This window comes from Ambystoma mexicanum, chromosome 8 (assembly GCF_040938575.1).
Source record: "Ambystoma mexicanum isolate Mex_15411 chromosome 8, UKY_AmexF1_1, whole genome shotgun sequence".
In the NCBI taxonomy this organism is placed as follows: domain Eukaryota; kingdom Metazoa; phylum Chordata; class Amphibia; order Caudata; family Ambystomatidae; genus Ambystoma; species Ambystoma mexicanum.
In genome coordinates this window covers 908,055,317-908,082,569 of record NC_090929.1, presented here as the reverse complement: position 1 = coordinate 908,082,569, position 27,253 = coordinate 908,055,317, and the positions used below count along the sequence as shown (strand labels likewise).

The 27,253-nt window shown below is 46.8% G+C and overlaps 1 protein-coding gene across 9 annotated transcripts in view; it reads right to left on the bottom strand.

The window, feature by feature from the left end:
- The window catches only part of OGDHL (oxoglutarate dehydrogenase L), a 2,607,259-nt gene that overhangs the window by 1,299,925 nt on the left and 1,280,081 nt on the right, over positions 1-27,253 (bottom strand). For all 9 annotated transcript variants that reach the window (XM_069610806.1, XM_069610810.1, XM_069610809.1 and 6 more), the window contains 2 exons: positions 24,104-24,206; positions 14,523-14,651 (listed from right to left, as the gene is read on the bottom strand). In XM_069610806.1, coding sequence (XP_069466907.1) covers positions 14,523-14,651; positions 24,104-24,206 — 232 coding nt within the window. The remainder of the gene's footprint in view (positions 1-14,522; positions 14,652-24,103; positions 24,207-27,253) is intronic.

The window sequence follows — 27,253 nt, the reverse complement described above, 5'->3', positions numbered from 1 at the left end:
AACTCCAAATTATGATAAACTCCAGCCAGGTGTTCCAACAGTTCACTATTTTGTTTTCGACCACTTCCGAAGTCTCTGTCAGGCTTTGTTTCATTATATCAACCCCCCCACCCAGCACTTGTAGTTCCCCCTTAGCCTCCGTCAAGGAGGATCTCAATTCTTCTCGTAGCACGGTAAATTGCTATTGAATATTGTCTGTTATCCTCCCTTCCATCTCTTGCAAACATTTTCTGAGATCCTCTTTACTAAGCACCATTTCACCAGATTCCGTTAATTCTATATTCTCTTCATCCCCACTGCGTTTTCTGCTAGAGCTTGTCTGCGTTTCTCCACTTTGTTTCCAACACCTCTCTAGCAACCCCTCTTGTTCCACCTGTGGTTGCCTCTGTTTGCTATGGGCCCCTTAATATTTTGATTTTGGCATTAGGGCCCAGTCAACCAATGATGATCACGTACAGTTGGAACCAATATGTTCCAATACCAATTCCACTCAATCTGTCTGGACACTGGTCCCCAATTGGAGGCTACACCTTTCTTTGCTAAGGGGTACCACTATCCCAATCAGCAACGCAGTCAAATAGCTTCAGTCATCTAGTGATGGCTGACCACACCTTGTAAGCAGTACAATAGCTTCAAAACATCCATCTGTTCCTTCTCTTATCAGGTGTTTTTGGCCACCTTTCCACTTCTCCACTATGCTCCAGGCCCCGCTGTTCTGCTACTGCTTCAAGCTCCTATCCTTTACGGTTCGTCCCTGAACTTTGCAACTTCTTCATGCATCAATCCCACCACAGCATAGCCCTCGACTGTCCTCTAATTGCTCCCTTTATGGCAAAATTAAGCAATCTTCCTCTTTTACTGTATGACGACTGTTCCAGAGAATATCTCACAGTGAGCAACTTCTGTTTATATCTATAGCTGCCAGTCCAATGTAACTGAGCCATTACACTCATCTTTTACACGTTCCATCCTTACAATGTAGCAGCTTCTACACCCTGGTAATACACAGCCATCCGCCAAACCATGTTAATGTCACTTCCTAGGATCACAAACACATTCCCTGGCACTTACTGCTACACGTTCAATTTCCCAATCTGATCCGGGGCCACCTTGTCTCTTCCACCTCCTCTACCAGCTTCCAATGTAACTTGCCTTTTTCACCTTATGCCCACTCCCAGCAAACAGTCTCTGCAGTCCTCTGGTCCTTTTATTGCTGTTTGTTGAATATTTATATGCTGCAACTGTACGCTAAGAACAGTAGTTGAAGCACTACTGCCATACTTCCTCCTTGCGTATATGGCGGCTCCTCCACTTGTAGCTGCGGTGCTCCGATGCCCACTCAGCTGCACATCACTCGCAGATCCCTTCACGGTCTGGCCTCCCGTTCTGTTCAACAGAGGGACACACCCTCCCTCACCGAACACACAGCGCCCGATCCGCTAAACAAGCGGGGGGGGGGAGCTACCATTCTCAACCTTTTCCCATGCGCATACGCTTTCCACCCAGCCTGCCGACACGCTCAAATCCCTTGTGCCATCATGGGGGGCTGGGGGTGGGTCCCACAGCAATGACCGGAGCGATCCCCCTCCTCGGTTCACTCTCCCTCCGCTCCCGCAGCATGTGGGTTTACTGCAGCACTCTCCCTTCAGCTTGTCTCCTCCACGATGCACCGGCAACTGGCCACTGTGTCCATGAGCCGTCGTCCTTGCTACGGTTTGCTAACTTGCAGTGCTATACCCTCATGTAGCGCAGTTATCAGCAAGGGGCTCCTCATACAACTTCAATCCCTGTGACTCTACACAGCTTCCTCCACCCGGCGTCAACACTGATCGGGGCACCGCCTTCTTTAACACCGGACCGTGCCCTTTCTAATCTTGCAGTGGCAACAATCTCCTTTCTTCACAGCGCTGAGGGGGGATGAAGAGTCAAACGACCCCCGCTTGCTTCCCACGAAGTTCACTGCACACTATTGTCATCAAACATGCCCAGCCCACCCAGATAAATGGGCCTGCTTCTTGCAGCCAGGGTCGGAACGAGGGATCACACGTCCCTACTCACCGGCAGCCATCTTGGAATCCCCTACCTGAATCTTTTGACAACCACATCAGTGGTAAGCAATATTTGTTATTGTAATAAACATGAGTGTTTTGCTTCAATGGCATTAAGCACTTTCTGCATTGTCTCTGAGCGGTGTCGACAAATGAATAGCCACAACTAAACCTATTGTTTATCCTGAGCATACAAAGCTTTTTTTTGTGCATAGACATTTTCTTCAATGCACTGGAGTACTTTTGGTAGGTAATCTGACCTATCTTGAAGTCTTGGACAGGTCGATGAGCTCGGTTTATAATCAAATATAAAATATTTTCTTTTTAGCCTATATATGTTTGGAAACATTTTAAGATGCACATTTTAAATTTGAAAGAATAGCAGTGGAGGGGGCGCTGTTGAGCAGCCAGCAAGATGGCCGCTTAGCTTCGGAGCTCCGTGACCCACAGAGCATCATCTACGAACAACGGCAAAATCCTGCTAATCTAGACCCTGAAAACTGCGCTGGCTTATTCATCTGCACACAGAGCACACACTGTGCGAAAACCGCCGCCAGTGACACATCTGCGGCCGAGATACAGCTGGTCTGGCCTGCCCGCCTTATACACCTGCTGGGCCTGCCTCCTGGAGTCTGGGAGCGCCGCGGACATCTGGAGACTCCGGACGGCGGACCCTCTGAAGTGCTGCCGAGGCGGCCCCTTCGCGGAGAGACAGAGGCCGCGTCGCCGCCCTGTGACGCCGTCTGGAGCGCCTCACTCTTTGCCACCGCGGGCCCTGCCGACGCCCGGGGGAGTGCGGGAGGCGCTGCCACCCCCATAGTGCCATCTCCGTGCCTTCCCTGGCCCTGCATCGCTCATCGGCTGAGTGCGGCCCGCCCCCTCCCTCCCCACCGTCGGCACCGGCGGCGCTCGTCGGCCCTCGCAGGGATGAGGCCGGGGCCGACGACGACCCGCGCCTGTGCCTAACATCTCCGTGGACTCCCGCTGTGGCCCGCCCTCCCGCCCCTGCTGTGTTCGCGGCGGTGGTGTGTGGCGGCCAGCCCGGGCCTTAGACTCGCCTTGTGTTGTTTGCAACGTTCTGGCCCTGGTGCTGGCTAGTGCACTGCGGATGCACTAGAGGCCTGATCCTGGGCACCTTTAGAAAGGGGGAGAGCGCGACACATACTACGGGCGGTGATGCGGCCCTACATCGCGATCTGCGGTTAATTCTGGAGGCTGCCCCACTACAGAAGGCTTTCCTCGCACTGGCCGGAAACTTGCTGCAAAGGAAGTAGACTACATGAGACACCATAGAGGGTGAATGCACCCCGCTACGTCAGCGCTCCACATCTACTGCAACAACGCTTATTAGCCCACACACAACTGAATTTCTTTCTGCCTGGAGTGCTTGAATGCAACCTACAATGAGGTGGGCTACACAAGGCCCCTCTTGATTTCCCACAACCACCTTCACCCACAGTCCCTAAGGCCGGCATTTAAGCCCTCCAGCATCTCGCCCCCTGGATGTCCCTGCGCTGCGGCACACCCGGCGCCACTCCCCGGCCTGGACCGGCCTATTCCTGACCTGTCGTGGACAACACATCATCAGGCGAAGATTGCCGCACGCCAAACAACTGGCCAGCCACCAATCCCACTACTGGGCGCTGGTCTCACAGTGACTATCCCCACCGCCTATCTTTCCTGCATAGCAATGCCCAACAGATCACGGGGGGCCGGCAAGGTGGGCGCCAAGGATAAGTTTACAAAGGCAGCGCCCAGAGCGGACCAAGCGTCCTCTTCCACAGTACAAGAGGAGGGCGATATCCTTCCGCAAACCCCCCAGCCTGACTTATCTACAATGATGGAGTCCATGGCCAAAAACTTTGCAGCCTTCCACGAAAAATTAGATGATATTAACGCAAATGTGGCCTCCCTGAGAAATAAACTAGACCAACATGGGACCAGAATCACGGAGGCAGAGCAAAGAATCGGCACTAACGAGAATAACGTTCATACCCTGCAAAACACAGTCACTGAGCTAGTCCGCGACATAAAACAGGTCAAGGCTAAGTGCGATGACCTCGAATCGAGGTCGCGAAGGAACAACATTCGCATAGTGGGGGTTCCAGAATCAGCTCTAAAGGGTCACATGGAACTCGCAGTCGAACAACTTCTCAGAGACCTACTGTATAACCCTGAACTGTCGCCGTTCTTCACGGTGGAGAGAGCACATCGCTCATTAGCACCCCGGCCTAAACCAGGAGACTTCCCCAGACCCATAATTGCAAAACTGCTAAGCTATAAAGACAGAGACCATATACTCCGCCTGGCCAGAGAGAAAGGGGTACTAAAGCTAGACTCACAAATCATTAGGATTTTCCCTGACTTTTCTGTAGGGGTACAGATGGAACGACGCCAATTTGGAGGCGTTAAGAAGATGCTGAAGGAAAGGAAAATTGAGTATGCAATGCTTTTCCCAGCCCGCCTAAAATTTACACACCGCAACAAGCTGTACTTCTTTACAGTCCCAGACGAAGCAGTCAAATTTATTGAGGCGCAGATCCCGCTAGCGGATCCCACGGATGAGCCTGTAAACTATGATTAGAAGACTGGCGTTCATGGTCCTACGGGTGTCCCCGCCAACTGTGCCACACCGAAGGGCTGCCGCCTCCTGGGGCGTACCAACCCCCCCATCTCTACTGTATCCTGGGCCCACTACGGCCCCAATAACTGTATCCAAGAGCGTCTTCTTCGGAGGGGGTACACTCCTCAATACCCTGACCAGAGTGGCGCACACTTGACCTGTACCTTGATACCTAAAACCTCACTGATTGGCGCCAGCCTGGACAATTGGTTGTTCAGTCCTTATTAGCCGTTCCAAGATGAATGATGTACTATGTAATATGTATCAACGAATGTGGGTCAACGGCAGCGGTAGCCCCCACTGCAATTGCAATGCCTTCCAAGGCGGAGTGTTTACGGTTAAGCCCCTGTTGGGCTATTAGTCGGGCGCTGCCAAGTTGGGAATGGCGCGCAGTTGGTTGCTCCAGGGGTGGGTACTCTTACACTGCTTTTTTGGTTCGGGCGGTGAGGGAGGGGGGTGGGGAAGTTGGGGAATGTTATCCAAAAATCGGCAGGAAGGGAACAACTGGTTTTGTCGAGAGGCGTACTCGCACCATCGCTGTACACATATGTTTGAACAGAGACGGATCCCTTAGTTGGGTGTCCCATAAATTGTCAATATGGCTATTAGAATAATGACATGGACTATCCGGGGATTGACAAATTTTACCAAGCCCCGCAAGATTACGGCATATGCACAAAGACATGGGATTAAGGTACTCCTATTGGAGGAGACACATGCTCTGAAGCACCTATCATCCGACCTTGCAAGGTCCTGGGGCCCTAACAGATTCTACACCCAATTCTCCACTCAATCCAGAGGGGTCCTGACCCTCATCCACAAATCGGTAAAATTCACACTCCACACATCCTACATTGACACGGAGGGCAGATATGTTATTCTTCATTGCACTTTGGCTAACAAAGAATGTTTGCTCGTGAACTCATACAGCCCCAACACTGACTCCCCGGAAATCATTGATACCATAGCTGCCATCCTAATGAGATACGTGGAAGTTCCCATTATATGGGGGGGGGAGACTTGAATCTCATACTTGACAATGTCTGGGATAGAACGTCCATAACCCGTAGGGTCACACCTCAAGCCGCCAAAAGACTCCATGCACACATGGACTCCCTTAATCTACATGACGTTTGGAGGGCGCTCCACCCCCAAGATAGAGATTACACCTTTTACTCCTCGGTACACGACAGCTTTTCGAGGATAGACGTGTTCCTCCTCTCTGGGTACCTGGTGGGTGGGGTGACAGACGTCAGGATACTCCCACGCACGCTCTCTGACCACTCCCCCGTGCTACTACAGATCCAACTTGGAAACACCCCGACCCCCCGACTCGCCGGGCACTTAAAATTCGAGTCCCTGTCTGATATTGTCTTTAAAGCGGAAGTCCTGTCTGACATAAACACTTTCTTCGAGAACAACAACATGCACGACACACCTGTGGGGACCCGCTTGGAGGCTTTCAAATTATACATTAGGGGAATGTGCATATCAAGGGAGGCGGGGGTCCTCAAAGCCATAAGGCAGGCCCTAACTTGCTCCGAAACGAAACTCAAGACTCTAGAACAAGAGCATGCCGCCGCGCCAGCTCCAGCCACCCTAGTGAAAATCAGGACAGAACTAGAACTCTTTGAATCCCACGCCCTGAGTGAGGTGCGGTACCTTGCTCACCCCGTGGCTGCCCGCCGGTATGGGGAGGGAGACAGACCTGGTAGAACCCTGGCCAAACTAATACGCGCAGAGGGGGGAAGGTCCCGGAGGATAGATAGCATTCTAGATGAACAAGGCCTACGACACTGGTCTGATCAAGCCATCATTGACACCTTTGCTAGCTTTTATGCCAGCCTGTACGGCCCCCAACTGGAACACAATGCCCACGACCTAGACGACCTGTTGGAACGCATCCCTATGACTCTTATCTCCCAGAGCACGAGGGAACAACTTGATGCCCCGTTCACCCTGGAGGAGATAGTCCAGGTAATTTCCGACCTTCAGAAGAACAAAGCCCCGGGCCCCGATGGGCTCACATCTGAGTTCTACAGGGAACATGTGGCCATACTAGCTCCCGTATTATACGAGGTTTGGACCATATCGCTCCGGTCAGCCACCCTCCCTATCGGAAGCCCCGATCACTGTCCTCCCCAAACCAGGGAAACCTCCAGATGAATGTGGCTCCTACAGGCCCTTATTACTTATCAACACTGACACGAAAATATTTGCTAAAATAATTGCGAACAGGTTCCTTCCATTTATGCCCCACTTGGTCCATGCATACCAAAGTGGATTTGTCCCCGGCCGCTCAACGGCACTTAATATTCGCCGATTGTTCAATGTAATGTCTAGAATCGACCCGAAGGTGGACGCAGTGGCAGTCACGTTAGACGCCCAAAAGGCATTTGACATGGTTTCATGGCAATACTTGTGGGCTGTGTTGGGGAAAATGGGAGTGGGACCAAACATGATCTCCTATATTAAACTGCTGTATGCAAGTCCAATGGCCAGAGTACTAGTCAACTCCATCGGTCTGCTCTCCCTTTGAATTACACAGGGGTACCCCCAGGGATGTCCGTTCTCCCCCCATCCTCTTTACGCTAGCCATTGAACCCATGGCAGACCACGTCAGGGATCGCCACACCTACAAAGGAATTCGCCTGCAGGATACACCAGAGATGATCTCCCTGTACGCCGACGATGTACTCCTTTATGTTAGGAACCCTTCCACACACCTGGATCGAATTATTCGAGACATAACAAAAATAGGCACATACTCCGGCTTTACCATCAACTACTCTAAATCTGAAATATTCCCCCTAACTGCGGCAACCCAACAACCATCATGCGAATACCCCCTATGTTGGTCCCCGGGTGGCATTAAGTACTTGGGGGTACAGGTGTCGCTTTCAAAGGCTTCCTTATTGGCCGATAACTACGAGGTAACGGCGCGGCTCATTGAATCCAAGATGCTTAGGTGGCGCTCCCTCCCTCTGTCCCTAGCGGGCAGACTGTCCCTAGTAAAGTTGATCGCCGTCCCCAAGCTCCTCTACATTTCTGCCAATGTACCAGTATGGCCCGGGAAGCAATATTTCAAAAAGCTCCACTTGGCGTGTGCCCAATTCCTCTGGCATTCCGGAGCCGTCCGCAAGAAGTGGCAACACATGACCCCTCCCTATGATAAAGGGGGCTTTGCGGCCCCAGATCTGACCCTGTATTGGATAGCGGCACAGGCTCATGCTAACGCACTGGTACGCACATTCGAACCCGCCCCCTCACGTTAAATTGGAGAAACTGGCAGGGGATGGGACTAACATCATGACCCTAGTATTACACCACACATATCAGACAAATGCCCCGGCAGACCCCGTGGCCACCACAATCAAGGCATGGAACATGATCTTGACCGCAACACAGGATCATCACCCATATTATAAATGGCTTCCCATATGGCAATTCCCGGGACTCTCCCCCACGCACGACCATCACCTTGCGCGACATTGGGAGGCTCTGGGTTATCGTGCACTAACCGATCTATACCCAGACGGTAAATTCCTCACCCCCCAAACATGGAGGCCCGGACACTCCAACTCAGCGCTTGAGCTACTGCAATATTTCAGGCTGAGGGCGGCGATCCGTGCAATGTGGCCCTCCTACCCAGACGAGCCCCCAGACGCACTTGAACTCCAATATATAGCGAACTCTACTGGTGGCAGGGGCATAATATCCTCCTTGTAAAAAATGCAACTGGAAAAACGAGCTTATACATCCCATAAGCCACGGGAAGCCTGGGCTGGAGAGCTAGAAATGGAAATCACTGATGAGTTGTGGAATAAAATGTGTTCACACACGCGCAAAGTCTCCCTCAGCACTAGATTCCGATGTATTCAATATATATTCCTCAACAGGTTCTACTACACGCCCCACAGAGTAGCGAAATTCACACACACTCCGTCCCAGGCTTGCCCGAAATGTAACTCTAGGGAGGCAGATCACGTACACATGTTTTGGTCCTGTGCTGCATTGAATACGTTCTGGCTGGAGGTGACAAAGGCGCTCTCAGAGATAATTGGGTCTCCAGTAGACCTGGACCCGCTGGCCTTGCTGTTTGGAATGTGGTCCGGAGAAAATGCGAAAAAAATGTCGAAATTTTTAAATGTGAGTGTAATAGTCGCTAAAAGATGTATATTACAAGCCCTCACTTGGGTACAAATGTGTGAGGAGGAGTATATTGGATCCCTGCCTGCGTCGTCACGCCCGAAGAATGTGTGGGCAGATTTTTGCAGCTATTTGAACAATAAGGACGTGGTTGACTGGAGCCCCACCCCTCCATCGGGCCAGCCCGACCCATCACCATAAGTACTGAATGCTTGGTCAAGCTCCCCCCCCATCCCGTGAAATCTTGAGAAATATGCATGATGCACTGCCCAAATGTAAAAATGTGATTTCAGTTTCTCTCTCTGTAAAATGTACTGTACCTATCTTCCTTTTCTGCCAATAAACAAAAGGTTAAAAAAAAAAAAAAGAAAGAATAGCAGTGGTTGGTAAATACCCTTCTGAACTCTTCGGAAACGGTAGCTCTTTAAGTATGCATGCTCAGAAAGTGGCTTACCTCGTTATTCAGTTGCCCACATGGAAAAAAGTGTGCACGAAAGCTAACCATTCCCACATTTACGGAAACATAATTAGAGGGAACATTGATTGGGATCCCAGCTCCGTCCTTCCCTCCTACTCTCTGGCTACCCTCCATGGAACCTCTCCCCTCAACCTCCTGTGAGGCAAAAAACCTTGGTGTCACCTTCAACTCCTTCTCTCCTCACATCACATCACAGACCTTGCCAAGAAGGCCCACTTTTAGCTGCACCTCCTCAGAGGCATTCTCCCTTTCCTCACCTTCCCCAGAAAATCAATGTCTCCAGAGCACTGGTCCTCTCCAAGCTAGACCACTGCAACAGCCTATTCCTCAATCTGCCTAGTTCCTAACTTTGCCCCATTCAACTAATCCAGATTAGGACTGCGAGACTTATCCTTGGCCTCAAGCCCAGGGACCGCATCTCTTCAGCCCTAGAATCTCTTCATTGGCTCCCAGTTTCTGCGAGGATCAAGTTCAAGACCCTCTGCATCATCCACAACGCTTTCCGGGGCCTGGGACTCCACTGCATCCAACTCTCTCTCACTAAATAAGTCCAGGCTAGAGCCCTTCAGTCTTCTAGCTCCAACTCAATGCAGATCAGACGCTTTTCCAAGCAGAGTGTAGGGGATAGATCTCTCTCCTTCGCAGGTGCCTCCCTCTGGGATGGCCTCCCTGCCCCTTCTAGACTTCAGCCGGATCCCCTTAAGTTCTGAGAGCTTCTCAAGCGCTTCTGTTTCTCTTCCTCCTTCCCTCTCCCCCTCCCCTGCTAATGTCCCCATATGCCTCTTTTGACTGGCTGCCTGGTACCTTCTGATTTTTACAGGGCACCAGGCCCTCCTCGACCAGTGTGCCCCTGCACTGGTCTCCCCTGAACCCCCCCACCTAAACCTCCACTTGCCCTTCCGGGCTCCCTCCGCCTGCACTAGCCTGGTTTGGTCAGCACCCCTTTGAGCCCTTCCAGCCCCGTCCCTCACACTTAGCATGTGGACCTTCTTTCCCCTTCACTCTCTGATTCCCCTGGCACTTGTCGACCTGGCTTACCCTTACCACTCGCCTAACCCACTGGCGCTTCTTTCTGCCCTGACTGGCACCCCCGCTGATAATGATATACTATGATAGGTTATTTATAACGCGCTTAATACCCAGAGGTTTCTAAGCGCGGACCTAGGGATCGAACCTGTGGTGCTCGGTGTCGTCTTGCTTCCAAGGTGAGCATGTTGCCCCTGAGCTATCCTCCCAGAACTCTCCCCCGCACTTCTTGTTACTGCACTTGCACGATCCAAATGACAAGGCCTACCGGGAATGTTTTCGTTTTTCTTCATCCCAGTCCCCCCAACCCCTCCACCTTTTGCCTTGTTGCGCCTTGAGACATCTTTTGCTGTATAGGCGCATTATAAATACCCAATCAATAAATAGGCCAGAGATGCCAGGCAAAGTTTTGGTGGGTTTCGTGGTTATCAGAATAGAAAGGCCAGGAACCCAGGCAGATCGCCCAGCACCCATAGGCACAGGCGAGAACCTCATCCAAGAGATTCTTTACTGGATCTTCATCCACAGCATCTTCCAACTCTAAGAAGGAATGGCAGGATGAGCCAGGTTCACCCAAAACCTGATGACTGAAACCTCCTTTGGCATGTGAAACATTGGTGTGTTATCTCTCAAGACCCATGGATCGTTTCTGTCATCTCCAGGGGACACCGCATCTCTGTATCTCCTCTCCCTCCTTCAGCCACATTTCTCATCGAGGTGAGATCTACTATGCTTCTGGCGGAAGTCAACAAGCTTTAAGCAATGGAAGTGATAAAGCCCATGCCCCCAGATCAGAAGGGCCAAGGCTTCTATTCAAGACTCTAGTCTGTGCTGCAAAGAACTAGGCTGGGACGAGGGCAAGTTTACATTTTTCTTCTTTTAATCACCTCTGTGCAATGTCCAGCAACAGCAAGTGCCCTTTGCTTCCCGGGGTGAACTAGACTAGAACTCCTTGGGCGACGCTCTGATAATTCAATGGGACTTCTTTATGCTATTTCTCAGATACCCCTCCTTAGAGTCTTGGTGAGATTTTATAACTCCAGAAGTTTGACATTCATCATGACCGCACCCCAGTGGCCAGGTCATTTCTGATATTCTGACCTGATGATAGCCCAACGGGAGGATCAGTTCCCCTTCCAGTTCTGCATGAAGAGCAGGGTTCTCCATCCCTCTACTTGATTGCTGAGCTTAGCAGCATGGTTCTGAGCAGTTAACCTTATGGCATCTGGGTTTGTCTTCTGACAACACGAAAATCATTCGGGCGGCAAGAAAGGCTTCTACACGAGTAAATGGACCAGATTCTGACAGATGTAGGGCAATCACATCAACGCTGTGCATTGCCCAGTTAAGGAGATGATTTTATTTCTGTCCCATTTGGCAGCCTCTAGGATTTTGGGTGAATTTGTGTTGCTTTTGTATAACAGCTATTGGGACGGCAACACTCAGGAAGTGTCCTTCTCCACTTCAAACTCAGTGGCGCAAAGGCACCTAGAAGGTTTAACTAGAATATACCCCCTGATTTGTAGGACTCAACCAGTATAGGACCTGGATATTGTATTGGCGGATATGGCCAACAAGACCTTTGAGACTCTGGCTCCTATGGAGTTGAGCTTCCTCACTTGGAAGGTTGCCCCGTTAGTAGCTCTTACACAGTGTTAGTGAGAATCAAGCATTTTCCAATTTAGACCCCTTTACTGTGTTCAACAAAGACAAGATAGTTCTCAGGACCCACCGGCTTAAGGTGGTGCCCTTGATCCACATCAACGAGAAGGAGGTTTTGTCAAATTTCTTTCAGAATCCTCAATTGCCTGTTTTCACTGTCCTCCATTCCCTCGATGTAAGGATGGCTCTCAGGTTCTACCTGCACAGAACAAGCAGATCAGGAGATCTTATTAACTTTTGGTCATCTTTGGAGGCCAACACCCTGATTCCTAGGCTTCCAAGGCCAGCATATCAACCAATGCTATGTCGAGCAAAAGCGCATTCCCCGAAGGACATTCACGCTCATACTATAAGAGCTAAAGCCACAGCAGTGGCCTCCCAGCATAATGTCCCTTGGGACGTGATCAGTAAGGCTGGCCCTTGGTCAACTCATTCTGGCCTTCTCCAGACACTAGAAGGAAGGAAATCAATTAAAAACCAATCTCAAGTTTCTCGCCAGAGGAAGAGGATGGCAGAGGCTCCTAATGTGGGAGGTCATAAGATTGGGAGAAACAGTGAAATGGAAGGACAGTATTAGATCTGCGTTTGAGATATTCAGGCAAAGGCTGTTATCAATCATCCAGTCTTGGATCTGAAGCAGGGATAATACAGTGCAGGTCCACTGGTGCGGCGCTCAGTCTAAAGGAGATCTGGGTGGCGACCACATATGTTCGGAAGGTGTCAGAAAACAACATGATGTGGTCTGCAGGAGGTTTCATGTAAGTGTTGAAAAGGCAGGAGGAAAGAATGTATCCTTCAGGATTTAGCAGTTGTGAATGGTGGATGTGGATTTGGAGACTAATGGGCCACATCTGACTTGCAGCTCTTTGTCAGTCAGGAAGAAAGAAATCCACTTTAGGGCAGTGCTTTCAATGTCAAAAGAGTTTTTAAAGCAATTGAGCAGAGTGCAAAGACTGACAGTGCCAAAGCCTAGAAAAGGTATGATCTAGTAGAATGTGGATACAATGGCACTCTTGTCCAGAGATGTCAGGATTTCATCTGTCATGAAAAGAAGAGCAGATTCCATGAATGTGACTATCCTAAACCATACATAGCAGTGGTCATGCAAGTGATTTTGGGATTCACTGTACTGCAAACGCTGTTGCATTGCCAAGGATTTTACCAATTGAACTGAGTATTTGCAATAAGGTGGTAATTTTCAGAAATGTTCGGATCGCTATTGGCTTTTTTCCTAAGGAGTGGAGGGATGGAGGTCTTTTTAAGAAGATAGAAAACATCATCTGACTGCATGAGCATAGATCTATAGGAAGTTTAAGCATGTGCGAGGGAGTCAATGATATCTTTGGCAGACTTAACTGGGCAGGGGTCAAGCTGCTCTGAAAAAGCTTTAATTTCTCTTACTATTATCATGAGTCAAGTCTGGGATGCTGGGTGAAATAGTACAGGTGGCCTTCAGTTTTCAGGTCTGGGATCAGAGGAGCAGAAGATATGGCCAGACCAACAATTGTTAATTGAATGTATTTTATCTATTCACATGATTTTAATTCTGAGTGCCTGCATGCAACCAGTTCATCGATTTACCAAAATGATTTAATGCTTAACAACTGCAAAATGGAAGACTTTTTCCTCTTCTACATCCGATGACAAGAAAGTCATGTATGCACCCCACTAGAGCCCCATGACAATCACCTGCCTGGACAGTACAAAATGTAGGAGTTTTTGAGAAGTGATTTAAGCTCAAGTGCAATTGTGAGCACCTGTACCTACCTTAAAGATGAAAGAAAACTTATATTGCCTTTGCTACACCTCTCAGAGTATCAGTGGTCACAGTGATCGCCTGCAGCCACCACTAGTGTAATATTCTATTACGGATTTACCCATGTATCTTTCGCACAAAAGTCAGCAAGCAGACAATGTGCGGCCACAATACTAAAGCAAGCTGATGTTAGGATTCTTGAAACCTCAGTGAGATGCTGGTGCCATCATTATGGCAGCCTGAATGTCGGCCATTGCCCCACTCAGTTAATCCATTGTTCAGAAATAAAAGCAAAAGGGACTTGTGGCCTACAATAAAATTAGACTGCTTGGCTTCCTGGCTATATTCTATCAGTGAAAAAGTGGAAAAAGAGCAAGAAACGACCACTTATTAACTGGTTGAAGGGTGATCAGGGAACAGAGGTAGTTTCTTCAAGAATGAAAAACTGTATGAACACACAACTTTGAAAGCAAGCACTGTACCTTTACTCTCCCTGAGTGAAGAAGAGATGCAAGGTAAAGCCATGTAGATACACACTTTGGTAGGAAGAATATCTGAGCGCTTGTGGCAACACATGCACTCAGCCTTCCCAGTTGATGTAGGAATACAATTTGATTGCTCCCCATGCCATGGCAGGACATACCACAAATAGAAAGTGAGGGGAGCCCAAAATAGATGTGCACTTCTGAACTCATATGAACAAATTAACTGTTGACTAATCTGGGAGAAAAAGAGAGATTTAAAAGGATCCGAAAAGAGGTAACCCAAAATCCCACTGACCTCCATGAATCTTAAAATTCGGCACAGGCACACAGCTGGCGACATTGCCAATATGGTCCAACATGTCCATGGGGATGCCAGTTGGCGGACAAGTCATACTCTTTGGCTCTCCCTCCAAAGTGAAGAAGCCTGTAAGGAAATAAGGTTACAGCATTACAATGTGAGTGGTGTCTTTCTCAAAGCTCCTTTGATGTAGCTAGCTGTGCCCATCTTCAGTACTGTAACATGTATCCGTTGACCTGTTCAGGAGATACAGTACATTAGGTAGAGCACATGTTAATTAAAATGAACACGTTTTTTCAACTGTCACCGCCTTTCTTTAAAAATGTAAGGAAATACCATTTAACCATCTGTAATGATGCACCACTGGAACAGGACAGTTATTTTCTATCCTGCTTTCTATAATAATGCCTTGGTTCTCATTAGGAGTTTAGCCGTATTCAGCAATTGATTTTTGCATTTGATACTTACTTTGACTACAGGAATCTAAGAGATTTGCTGGGATTAAAAGCTTTCCGTCACTAGGGTGTCATACTCTCAAAGCAAACATTCAATACTTCACAAATACCACGTCATATTTATGTAATATCTATAAAAAAAAAAATTCCATGCGGTAAACAACACGTAGCAAACATGCAGATTTTGCAAAATTCTGCACTCTTTTTTATCTGAAATACTGCAGTCTTTTTTACAATATTAAAAAGGCAAAATTCAAATGGGATAATAGTGGATCACATCTCTACAGTCCCTTGAAGAAAAAGGCACAGGAATCTGTGCTTTCTGCAGCCAAGGGGGGAGGACCACATTATTACTCTGTCTGGGGTTTCAGTATCTTTTTGTTTAAGTTGCAGGGTTCTGCTAGCACATCCTATCGCTTAAAGGACGAAAGCATTTCACGCTCAACGGATATATTTTTGACACAAACCTTTGGGTTGAGGTACCTATGGGCACTTCGAACCCATAAACATAAGGTAATTACTACATGCAGTATTCATGACATTTTGCATGAGGTAAATACGTCATGGGCTGATGACGCAAATGGTAAACACAGGTGGTATTTCAAATACTGCTTGTTCTTACCATTGCCACAAATCAACTAATGAAGTTTTTTGTGTTTCAAAACACAAAGGGCCTTTTTAAAAGCTTGGTGGTAATCGTGCAGAAAATTTGCAAAATTTGATTTGATTTAATTTTTTTAACGCATTAAATCGCCTGCAGGCCTCAATGTGCACAATCAACAATACACAACACACAGACGGATCCAGAGGTGGGAGTAAAGGGTAGAAAGAAGCCTCAGTCTGGATCAAGGTTGAAAAGAAGAGTCTCGACTCCCCTCTTGATTTCTAAAATGGAGTTCATTTTCCTAAGATGAATGGGTAGCAAATTCCATGCCTGCGGTGTTTGGACATCAAAACTGGTACCACCAAAACTGGAGAGTTTAAATCTCTGTTGGACGAGTTTGGTGGGATCGTGGGAGCGCAATGCGCGAACCGTTGTACTTGCAGTTAGCTGGTTGGACAAATACTGGGGGGCGTCCGCGTTCCAGCACTTATAAGAAAGGTACATTATTTTGTGCGAAATGCGCGGTTTAATGGGAAGCCAATGAAGTTCCCGTCTGCTAACTGAAACGTGGTCTCTGGGAGACATACCATAGACAGCTCTGACTGCGTTATTCTGTTTCACCTGTAGAATAGGGAGGTTTGATTTAGTAGTGCCTGCTAATAGGCTGTTGCCATAATCAAGTCGAGCATTAATCAAGGCTGTGGGGAGTATGGATTTATTTTGAAGCGAAATGTAGGGACGGATGTGGATAAGAAGTTTTGCAATATAGTCACATGATGCTTTTATTTGGGCAACTTGTGGCTTGGAGAGTTTGGCATCTATTATTATGCACAGAGTCTTGACTAAATTGGCCCTTTGATCTGGATATCGGCCATAGAGAAGGTGGTGTAGTCGGAGCTTAGAGGTTTGTGCTTGTTACCGGAAGCGATGATGAGGAGTTCGGTTTTTCCGCCATTCAGGGCAAGCAAACTGAAGGCCATCCAGACCTGTGCAGTGCTGTAGATGTTAATGGTATTAGAGTCCTCAATTTAATTTCCCAATAGTTTAATGATGACCTGAGGGTCATCTGTGCAGTTGGTAAATAGTAGATCCAGGTCCTCAAGAAGTGTGAGAAGAGGCATAGTATATATGTTGAACAGTGTGGGGGAAATACACAAGCCCTGCGGGACACAGCATGTAACAATTGGAGGGCGGGAGCTGGCACTATACACTGCCACCCTTGTAGATCTAGGGCCCAAAAAGGATGCAATCTATTGAGAGGACATGGAGGAGAATTGAGCCTGAGCAACCAGTCTTTTGACCAACAGTGAGTGGTCAATTAGGTCAGATGCAGCGGAAAGATCAAGTAACATGAGCAAGGCTGGTTTGCCCTTATCAACAATACCAGCTACATTTGACCTGAGGTCCAGAAGTGCTGTTTCAGTACCATGCTTGACCCGAAAGCCTGATTGCCTGGGGCTGAACAACTGATTGCTCTCCAAATGCCCAAATGGTCCTGGAGTTGTAGGTACGCCACTCGGTGCAGGATTCTTAGCATAAACGGAACGTTAGTGATAGGTCCATAGTTTTTTCAGATCATGGGGATCCAAAGTACTCTCTTTAGTAGGGGTGTTACCCATGACTCCTTAAGTGATGGGGGTACATTGGCTTCTTTGAAGGACATATTAACAAGGTGGGTAACCCACAGAGACAGTGCCTCAATGCAGTCCTTGAAGAGCCTGGATGGGCAGTAATCAAAAGGCTTTAATTTTGGCCACGATTCCACATATCTGTTTCTCTGACAAGGGCTTAAAATAGAACAGTGCCTGTACTGAGTCTTTATCGGTGGCATGTGCTAGCATGTCTGGCGACTTGGGATGGTCAGAAATAGTAATGGTGGTTTGATGCCCAAGAACGTTATGATTGAATTTGTTATGTATCTGCTGACACCAGTCGGTGTCCCTCAAAAAGGGGGAACCCGTCTGAGACTTGCCTTCAAATTCCTTCAATATGGTAAACAGTTCACGCAAACTAGACTTGATTGATTGATTGTGTATAGGTGCTATACAAATAAACTATCAATGTGTTTCAAAGCACTTGAAGGCAAGGGAAAATACAATGATATTCTTACAAGGCCTTGAGACGTTAAGAATGTGAAATTATCTATCTTACTAGGCCTGGCGACATTTCAGATTGTGCAAGAGCTATGACAAAAATAAGGCGGAGAGGCGGGAGGTAGGAGATGAGAACAGACAAGCGACTATCATACTAGGTCTGACGACATTTCAGGTAGTGCTGGAGGGGGAGGAACAAACAAGGAGGGAGGGGGGCAGAAGCAATCCGGTTGGTATAACTTTTTGATTTGACTGCAATAATAGCTTCTTTCAGGTTGGCTGCTAGTGATTTGTATCTGGCAAGCTGAAAAGGGGTAGGGTTCTCCCTCCATTCTCTTTCCGCCTTACGCTTGTCCCGCTGTAGAGTAATAATGGAATCCCCGAACCAGGAATTGGAGTTGGTTTTGGTTTTCTCCAATCTTGTTTTTTTAGGTGCCAGAGTGTCAATAACGTGATTAATCGTATTGGTGAGGTGATTGGTGAGATCATTGAATTAGTGAAGGAATGTGCTGGTTCAAGGTGGCGTAACAAGTGAGACGGGAAGAGATTGTGGGGGCGAGGGGGTTCTTTAAATTTCTTGCAAGAACATATTGTCAAGGAATCACTTGCTGGGAAAGTACAGGACTGGCCAAGCAAAAATCAGATGTGATTTGAAAGTGATCTGACCAAGGGCAGTGATCAATTTATTAGTTATTTATTAATGTGATATAGTTTCAATTTAAACTTTACACACAGTAAATAAATCATACATATTGAAAAGAGAAATAGAAATACACAATAATAAATTTACAGACATACAAATGCAGTCAGAATAAGTAAAATAAACAATTGAAATAAAATATACTTAATCCAATCTGTCACTTGTTAAAAATGTTTAACATATCTATAATCAGTGAAAACATCTAAATTCATTTAAAAAGAACCATCTCAATGAAATAAAATGTCGGTGTAATGGCCCATCCTCTATTCTGACTAAACCAACAAGATTCAGAAAAAGTCATTCTCAGCATATTAGTAAGAATGCCTACCGTCACACTTTTGGGTCGTATTACAAGATTAAACTCTAGAGATTGTCCTAGGAGCTAAGAGTTTCCTATTTCTAACTTCTCATTAAGTTCTCAATAGCCTTATAGGAGACTTTCATCCTCAGTCACATCATCAGATATGTGTCTATCAGATTTGTTCTAGGTCTTATATTTGTTCAATATTTTAGATGCCAATGCCCAACAGACTTTCAATCTTCATCCAGACTTTATATAAGGAAAAATACATCTTGATATTAGTGGTATTAATGCAGTTATACCAAAATAGATTCTCCCCAACACTTTGCAGATTATGATTAAATATTCCGTAATGTAATCGGTATGTACTTTGCATATCGGGACATCCGGTCAAAAAGTGCTCAGCTGTTTCCAATTCATCCTTATTTTTACATATTCTACAATGACGGTCCTGTAAAGAGATTTTGTCAATTATACCTGTTACTGTAAGAATAGGAAGATGGGCCAATCACAATAGAAGAATAAATCGATGAAGCCTCATGGATGGGCACTGATTCAAGTATGGTTGGGGACTTTTGAATGTATATAAGACGTATGTTACAAACTGATATATTTTCAGACTACTGAAGTGAGTATAATTTTCGAGCCAATCCCAAAGTTCGACATGTGTGATCAATGAACATTGCATTTCTGCTGTTTTATTGCCTCATCTCGGGGTCCAGCAAATTTCTTTATAGAACTTTTCGTTTGACTCCTTCATACGGCAGGATGTACTTTTCTTCTGTGTCTCCTGTAACATGGCGGCCAACAAACCATTTTTGGTGTTATTCCGCATTTTAAGATAGAGTTTAGCCCTTTTCTTCAAGACAATAGCCTTCAAAGATATTAATCCTAGCTCCAATCGGATAATTGACATTGGAATAGATACAGGGAGGCCCAAGATTCTCCGCCAAAATTTGCCTTCTATGACTTGAAGCCAATGTAAGTCTATTGTAAGGAGGGATTCAAGTCCATATGTGATCATGGGGGCAAATACCTGTATGTATAATTGGCGTGCCCCCCATAAAGTAAAGCCAACATATTTAATTGAGAACTGCTTCATCAATGCAGTAACCTGGGCCGCTCCGGTCTTGCGTACATCTTTACAAGTAAGATAGTCTACTTTTGTATCTATTTTGACCCCCAGATATTTATATTGTGGTGTATATAGGATCTCCACACCCGCCATTTTCAGTTTCAAGCATCTCGTTTTTTTGCTAGAAAACATCATTAGCTGCGTCTTTTCATTGTTAATTATTAGCCCGTTTTTATCTGCATAGGCCCATAGGGCTTCTGCTGATCTGCGCAGCCCACTAAACGTGTGGTCCATTACCACAAGGTCATCTGCATAGGCTAAAACTGGACACAGGGTCGTTCCAATTCTAGGTGGGCAGTTCTGGACTACAGATATTGCCACTTGGAGATCGTAGACAAACAAATTATACAAAGTTGGTGTCTAGCCACAACCCTGCTTCACCCCTCTATTTTGTATTACAGGGCTAGTCCGAGTCCCTTGTACATCCAATCTGAGGGACACAGTTATTTTGATGTAATGGCTGCAAGTATTACAAAAGTCCCAGAGGGCAGCCCATAGCTTTTAATTTTAACCAGATTTTTTCCCTAGGGATCAGATCAAATACTAGTCTAAAATCAACATACAGGGCATATAACAGTGGTTTGCCCTTAGTTCTTGCTCTGGTGTGCAAAGTGTCAATGATTATCAAGTTATAATTAGTCGAGTAGCCATGTCTGAATCCTGATTGGAAGTGACTCAGTATTCCTGTCTCCTCTATCCCTGCTTGTAGCTCTTTTAGCAAAAAAGATGCAAATATTTTTCCCATGCAATCAAGCATGGATAGTAGCATAGTTCCCCGGGTCTAATATATTGCCTTTCTTGTAGATCAGAATTAATATTGCTTTCTGCCAGGAAACAGATATTCTTCCCTCTGCCAATATTTTTTCGAACATGATCTCTAAAAGGCCTGGCCAAAATTCTGGTCTACTTTTAATCGCAACATTTGCCAAACCATTGGGTCCCGGGGCTCTAGATGTTTTTAGACTCTTGATCTTAGTCAAAATTTTATTGTACGTAATTTTGATTGGTTGAGATAGGGGGGCCTGAATTTCTAGCTCAATGTTTTCAAGAGCTGTCTGCCTATCCCGATTATTTAGGAAATCAATCCATTGCTGTTTGCCAATAGGATTAATCATCAGGGTTTTCCCCCCTCTACTTGCTTCCCTGAGAATTTCCCAGATACTTCTGGTGTTTTCTGAGCAGATTGCTTGTATTGCTTTCTGCCAATGGGAAATGTTCTGCTCTTTCCTCTTGGCTTTAAGCTTAGCTGTGTATTAATTTTTAAAAGCCCTAGATATTGGACAATGATCAATGTCTATGTCAGATATGGAGATATGATGGGTCAGTACCCAATTGAGAGTGTGACCAGCCTTATGTGTAGGCATGGATACATGCTGAGTAAAGCCCATGGATTTAAGGGTAGTAAGCAAGGAAACGGCCATGGTGTCCTTGGGATCATCAGCCCAGGACATAAAGTCTCCAAGGACAATCACTGGAGTTTTGAGCTTGGCTGTTTTATTGATCAGACTGATTAGTTTTTCTTCAAAGGCTAGTGTTTCAGAGGGGGGTGACAGACAAGTATTACAATTAAGGAATAATTATTGTGCAGCTTCATTTTGGCCAGTAGGCTTTCACAATCATCCATGGAATCATGATGGTTGACTTGAATTTTCAGGTGATAGGAAGCAAGTATGGCAACTCCACCTCCACAACGCTCCATACAGTCTGAACTGTACATCGAGAAACCGGTAGGTAATGCTAAGGTGGCAGAACTGGGGGTATCAGGAGTAAGCCAGCAGTCAGTGATGGTCATAACATCATATCCCCTATAAGTGATGAAATCCAAGACCTCTGCACTGTGTTTAAGTAACGAGCGGGTGTCTAGAAGGGAGAAGCGGATTCTAAATGGAGGCAAGTCTCCCTTTCCTTGTGTACTAGCTATTTGCAAATCTATTGTATGTAGTGGGGGATAAGTACAAAAGGATGGTGAAGCGCAGAGAGTGGCATTAAGAGGCAGATCCGTTGAGGGAGACTAAGTTGTCAGACGGTTGAACAAAATTAGCAATTTCCCCTGAGAGAGTAGTGGTGCAGTAGTAGCTAAAAGCTGCATGTGAGGAGGTGACCGGACAGAATGAGGTATGTCACTAATTGGTTTACTCAGAGAAGTTACCGGCGACGGGTCAGTAGCGGCGATATCAGAAATGCTTGAGACGTTCGTTTGGGAAGTCTCAGCGAACACATTTTATATTGTGTTATATTTTTAGTAGAAGGCCTCACCTTTATGAATATAAGCTGGTTGCGGGGCATTGCGCATGGCCAACAAGAACACATAATAAGAACCGGTATAGAATACCCGTGCATTAATTCATGCATATTAACACTTAACCCAAATCATTTACCATTACTAGCACTCAGCCCCATGGAAGTATCACAGGATTACAAGTTGTGGCAAGGCAGTATAAATCCAAATGTCTTGAGTCCATAGAACTACACTGGGATATGTTCTGGTTTAATTTGGCAGCTGTAAATCTGTCGAGTTCTAGAGATTAATTGAGGGATTCGCCTCCAGCTATATGCGGGAGGTAAATTCTTCACATTCAAAAGTTGTAGTACTGCCGTGCAAAAAAGTGGTGGTAATTCCATTACTGCTATTTTACAGCCATTTTTACCCATACTGCCATACTCCTAATGAGGACCAATATTCAGAGTTTCAAATTGAGCAATGCCAGCGTTGCATAACTTTATTCAGGTTTGTTTACATTTTTGATAAATTGAATTTACAGCCCCCAATTTCCTTGAAATATAGAACAAAAATACATAACTTTGACTCCACATTTAATCATTAGCTCAACATGTTTGCACGGTGTCAGGTAATATTGTCCTCACAAATAATGTCGCCATACATATAGTCGCTGGGAAACTGCATAGGCGACATTATTTGTGGGGTCCATATATGGGGTATATGGGAGCGGGGTTGAAGGGGTGTACCCCTTTTCCCTTTACAAAAATGTGGGGTTGCAGGCGTGTCCCCTGGTTCCATATGTTAATATTGACGCAAAAAAAGGCGCCATTCTTGCATGGCGACATTTTTGCGGGGACATTAACACATGGAACCGTTTGCACCATTACTTTGGGCCTCATTACAGGTCGGGCGGTCCGGAAATAACAGTGGCGGTAAACCCGCCGCCACTGTTAATTCCGGACCGCCCGATCCAGAGTCCTGCAGGCGGGAGGTGGCGGATTGAACACCTCCCACCTGCAGGCGGACGTGGAAACACCAGCACCATCACAAGATGGTGCCGGTGTTTCCACTTCCCCATTGAGTCCTATGGGACTGAATGGGGATTTACACCATTCCGTGGGATTCCTAGGACACCAGGGTCGTAATGCCCTGGTATTTCCAGGAGTCACGGAGGCGGAATGGTAATACGAGTCCGGCGGTAACCAGGCGGTTTTACCGCTGCGGTTACCGCCGGATTCGTAATGAGGCCCTTTGTCTTTAAAAAAACTAGAGGAAGAGAGATTAAAACAGGTTTAGAACCAACTATAGTAATGGAGGACTGGATCTAATACTGTGCTCTAAAATGAACAATCTGGGGTGTGTTTTGCAGCACTTTACACAGTACAAACACTAAATATTCCCAATGTTTAAAATGGGGAAGATTAAACCGATTTCCCCCAAATTTTTATTTTTTCTTATAGTGGTAAAGAATCCCTGAAACGTAAATTTGCCATTATTTTCAGTACTTATTGTTATGGAACAAAATCATCAATTTACATTTTCCAGGTATCTTTCATAGAATTCATTCATGTTTCTGAATATACCCTGCCCCTTTTTGTTCAGTATGTATGGACCTACTACAGATACACTAATTAGATCTCCTTTATTATATAATTGTTCCTTTAGAACGTGCTTAACACCAACAAGTGGTTTCTAACCAAGGGATCGGGATTCTAACCTGTTTTGCACTGCGTTGTCTTGCTTCCAGGACAAGCGTGTTGCCCCTGAACTATCCTTCAAGGCAAAGTATTCAGCAGATAGTGTGCATGCTGGCAAATGCAAAAGTGCATATCAACGGTACAAAGAATGACAAAATAGGCTATTTTACACCAAATAAAAATGAAATGGGACTAGTGATAAAATATGATAATGTTGGCTGAGAAATTATGCTCATATAGATTTTGAGGAATTATCTCATAATGTTGCAGTCAGTGCCCTTCCAGTCAGACTGAAACAGCGAGAATCTCAAACAATAATCATGCCTTAAGGGTCCATTTCAAGTAAAAAAGTGAAACGGTTATTTGATTTACCTGGCCAAGGCGAATCCAGCCAATGTTTAATATTCAGAATCTTCTTATCTTTTGAGTTTGTGAATGCTTCTTCACATATTTTATCGTATTTAGCAATTTCTTCCTGCAAGGCAAAAGGTCGAGGTTAAAATGATCACAAACGAAACAGCAACATAAAAAATAAACTGTGTATCTGAGGGCTCTTATGCAGCTACAACTAAAGACCCCTCCTTCCTATATGGTAAAAGGTGAAGTCACCCGTAAGCAGCAACTCTGGTACTTTTAGCAAATTGGCTCTGCAGAAACACAGCACATTCCTTTATTGTATACCAGAGCTCAAGCTAATATAGCCTCTGTTTGCCTCACAACCTAGTGCCAAATACATCTATACATGCTGCTACAGTATGTGAGAAACCTGAACGCGCCTCACTTACTAGTCCCCAGGGATCTGACATCCAGACAAGGCCATTGCTGATGGATCCAGCTGCTGAGGGTGGAGCAGCGGGGGAGGATCACCTGGATGAGAGGCCTTCGGGGAGTGGAGGTGGGGCGCCTAAGGATGAGACATGGTACCCCCTTCCCTATAACCCTTTTTCCCCATCCTTCTACCCCGCTTCCCTCTTATACAAGACAAACACTTTCCTACACAGTGACAGACAACGGACTAACACCCAAGCTGTTTACCTGACATGTCCCAACACCAGTGTCCGGCAGAGTCAGCCAATTGATAATAACTACGCACACCTGACAGCATTTTCTCTTCCCCAGGGGGATAAAAGGTGCACGAAAGCACACTGCAAGCAAGGCCAAACGCACAAGGAAGCAGGTATTCCGAACAAGCCGTTCAAAAGGAGAAGAAAGGCAGCAAGACCTTAGAGGACGACAAGGAGGGAAGTGCCCTTGCCCTTTTCAACCCAGACCCGCAAAGCATCCTTGAAAAAAATCATAAGACCGGGATTTACAGCTGGCATGTGATGTAACAGATGTCAACAGGGCACAGGGACCTCCCGCATTAATAACCCAGGCAGGGAGGCACACTTGCTACCGTGGTATCGCCCTCGACTCTCGAAAGCAAGACAAGCCAAAGGGTTCAGCAGCGCAGGTGAGTCGGAGAGAGCTGAAAGCAAACCACACTGTGTTGAGACCAAGGTTGCGAACAGCAACATTGTATGAACTTGTGAAAAAAGATCTTGTGTGTGTTTAAGCTTGAAAAAAAGTCCACTGAAGGACCAGCTGCAGAGTGGTCAGGCACCACGTGGGCGCTCATTCGAAGGACTCTGGCTGGTCCCCCTGTGTTGAAACTACAAGTACCAGGAGGCCCTAGGAGAGGCCGATGTGTAGAGTCAGAGGGGTCATACAAGGGTTGAGTCAAACCCATTATACAATCGAAAGTCTCGGACTCGTTGACAAGGAGGAGATAAAAGGGAAGCCTGGCTGGGGGTTTGGGGGAAAGCCTGACTGTGGGCTGAGATCCGGAATTAGGTAAAAGGAAGAACCTAAGGGGTCCAAAGGAACTATCTTGTGAACTGCGGCAAGTGTGAACCCAAAAGAGGGATGCCAAGAGAAAGCTAGGAGAAGGAAACCCTCCTTTTTAATGAGATGAGCAAATCATGAAGTGTATTAGAAAATCATGAACTGTGTCAAAAGGGCTATGTGAACTCGACGGAGGGATGTCAAGGGGAAAGCTGACGAGCATGAATCCTGCATTGTGATACAGAAAAGTGAACTGTGTATTTGGAAAATATGAACCTGGCTGAGGGATACCTGCAAATTGGGGTGAATAGTACTACACACGTGAACATTGTGTCGACAAGAGTGAACCTGGCGGAGGGTTGTGCACAGTGAATGGTTGTTTAAAAGGACATTGGGCCTTATTACAAGTCTGCCGGTCCGGATTTAATGTTGCTGGTAAAACCGGACCGGCTCATTCCGACCTTGCAACCCGGAAACACCATCACCGCGAAGTGACCCCCGTAGTGACAACGAAACCGGAAATCCCGTCGGCGGAAACTGCACGCCGACTCACCCGCAGTCACCAGCAACACGTAACACTGTGCACATTACGAGTAGCACGGACACGGAAACACCGCCAGAATAATGGCGGAAACACTGTGTCCATCGTGGCGGTACCGCCGGCACCGCAAAGATAGCGTTAACAGTGGCAGGTGAGCTGAATCAGGCCATGGGTGTGCAAAATGAGGCCAGCTGCATCACGTAGGCTACTGGGAGCCTACAAAAGGGCCCCACCCACACCCAAGCGACCTTCAAACACAACCATGCTGTCAGCCGCTGTAGCAGCATTTGGCCTAGGGAACCTACAAGCAGCAGTGCACATTGTGGCAGCAGTGGGGCAGAGGAGGTGGTGCAGGTGGCAAATTGTGAACCCGATGCCCATAACATACTGACCCCAGGGCAAATCCACACATTGTACCGGCTTGACCGGCCCTCAATCATGTCCATCGTCACCCTGATCAAGGAGGACATCAGCAGCCGCATTGGCATCCGGACTGCACCCCCCCCACTTGCTGAAACGTGTCTTGGTACTGCATTTCCTTGGAACACGAACATATCAGCATACTGTCAGTGAGCTGCACGGGCTGTCACAATCCTGCGTCTGAGTACATATCCCTACCCTGTACCTCTGCCTAGGTCATTGCCACCAAGTTGGCCTTCCATGCCATTGCAGTAGACTGCACCCACGTTGAGTTGACAGTTCCGCATGCAATCGAGGCAGTGTACCGCAATCAGAAGCAATTCCACTCACTGAATGTCCAGATGGTATGCAATATTGGACAAGTGAACAGCCATTGCTGTGCACGATTCCCGAAGTCAACACATGACTCGATGGTCTTGCGGAACTCTACATTGCCACGTTACATGGAACGCTATGCAGGACAAAGCACATGGCTATTGGGTAAGTACAACTACCAATGCATGACCCCTGTGGGGCTGGGGGGTAGCGAAGGCCCACAGTGACCCGGCCATTTGGGTGCGCACAACTGTCAATGCATGGCCCCTGCCCAATGGTATGGACAGTCACCACATCCCACACATTGAAACGCGTCACATTTCAAATTGCCACAGTGCGCAATTACCTGCCCAGCCCACGCCCATGCACACCCTAGCCATGGTGTTGCACCACATGCAATGTCGACATGAGGATGTGAGTCC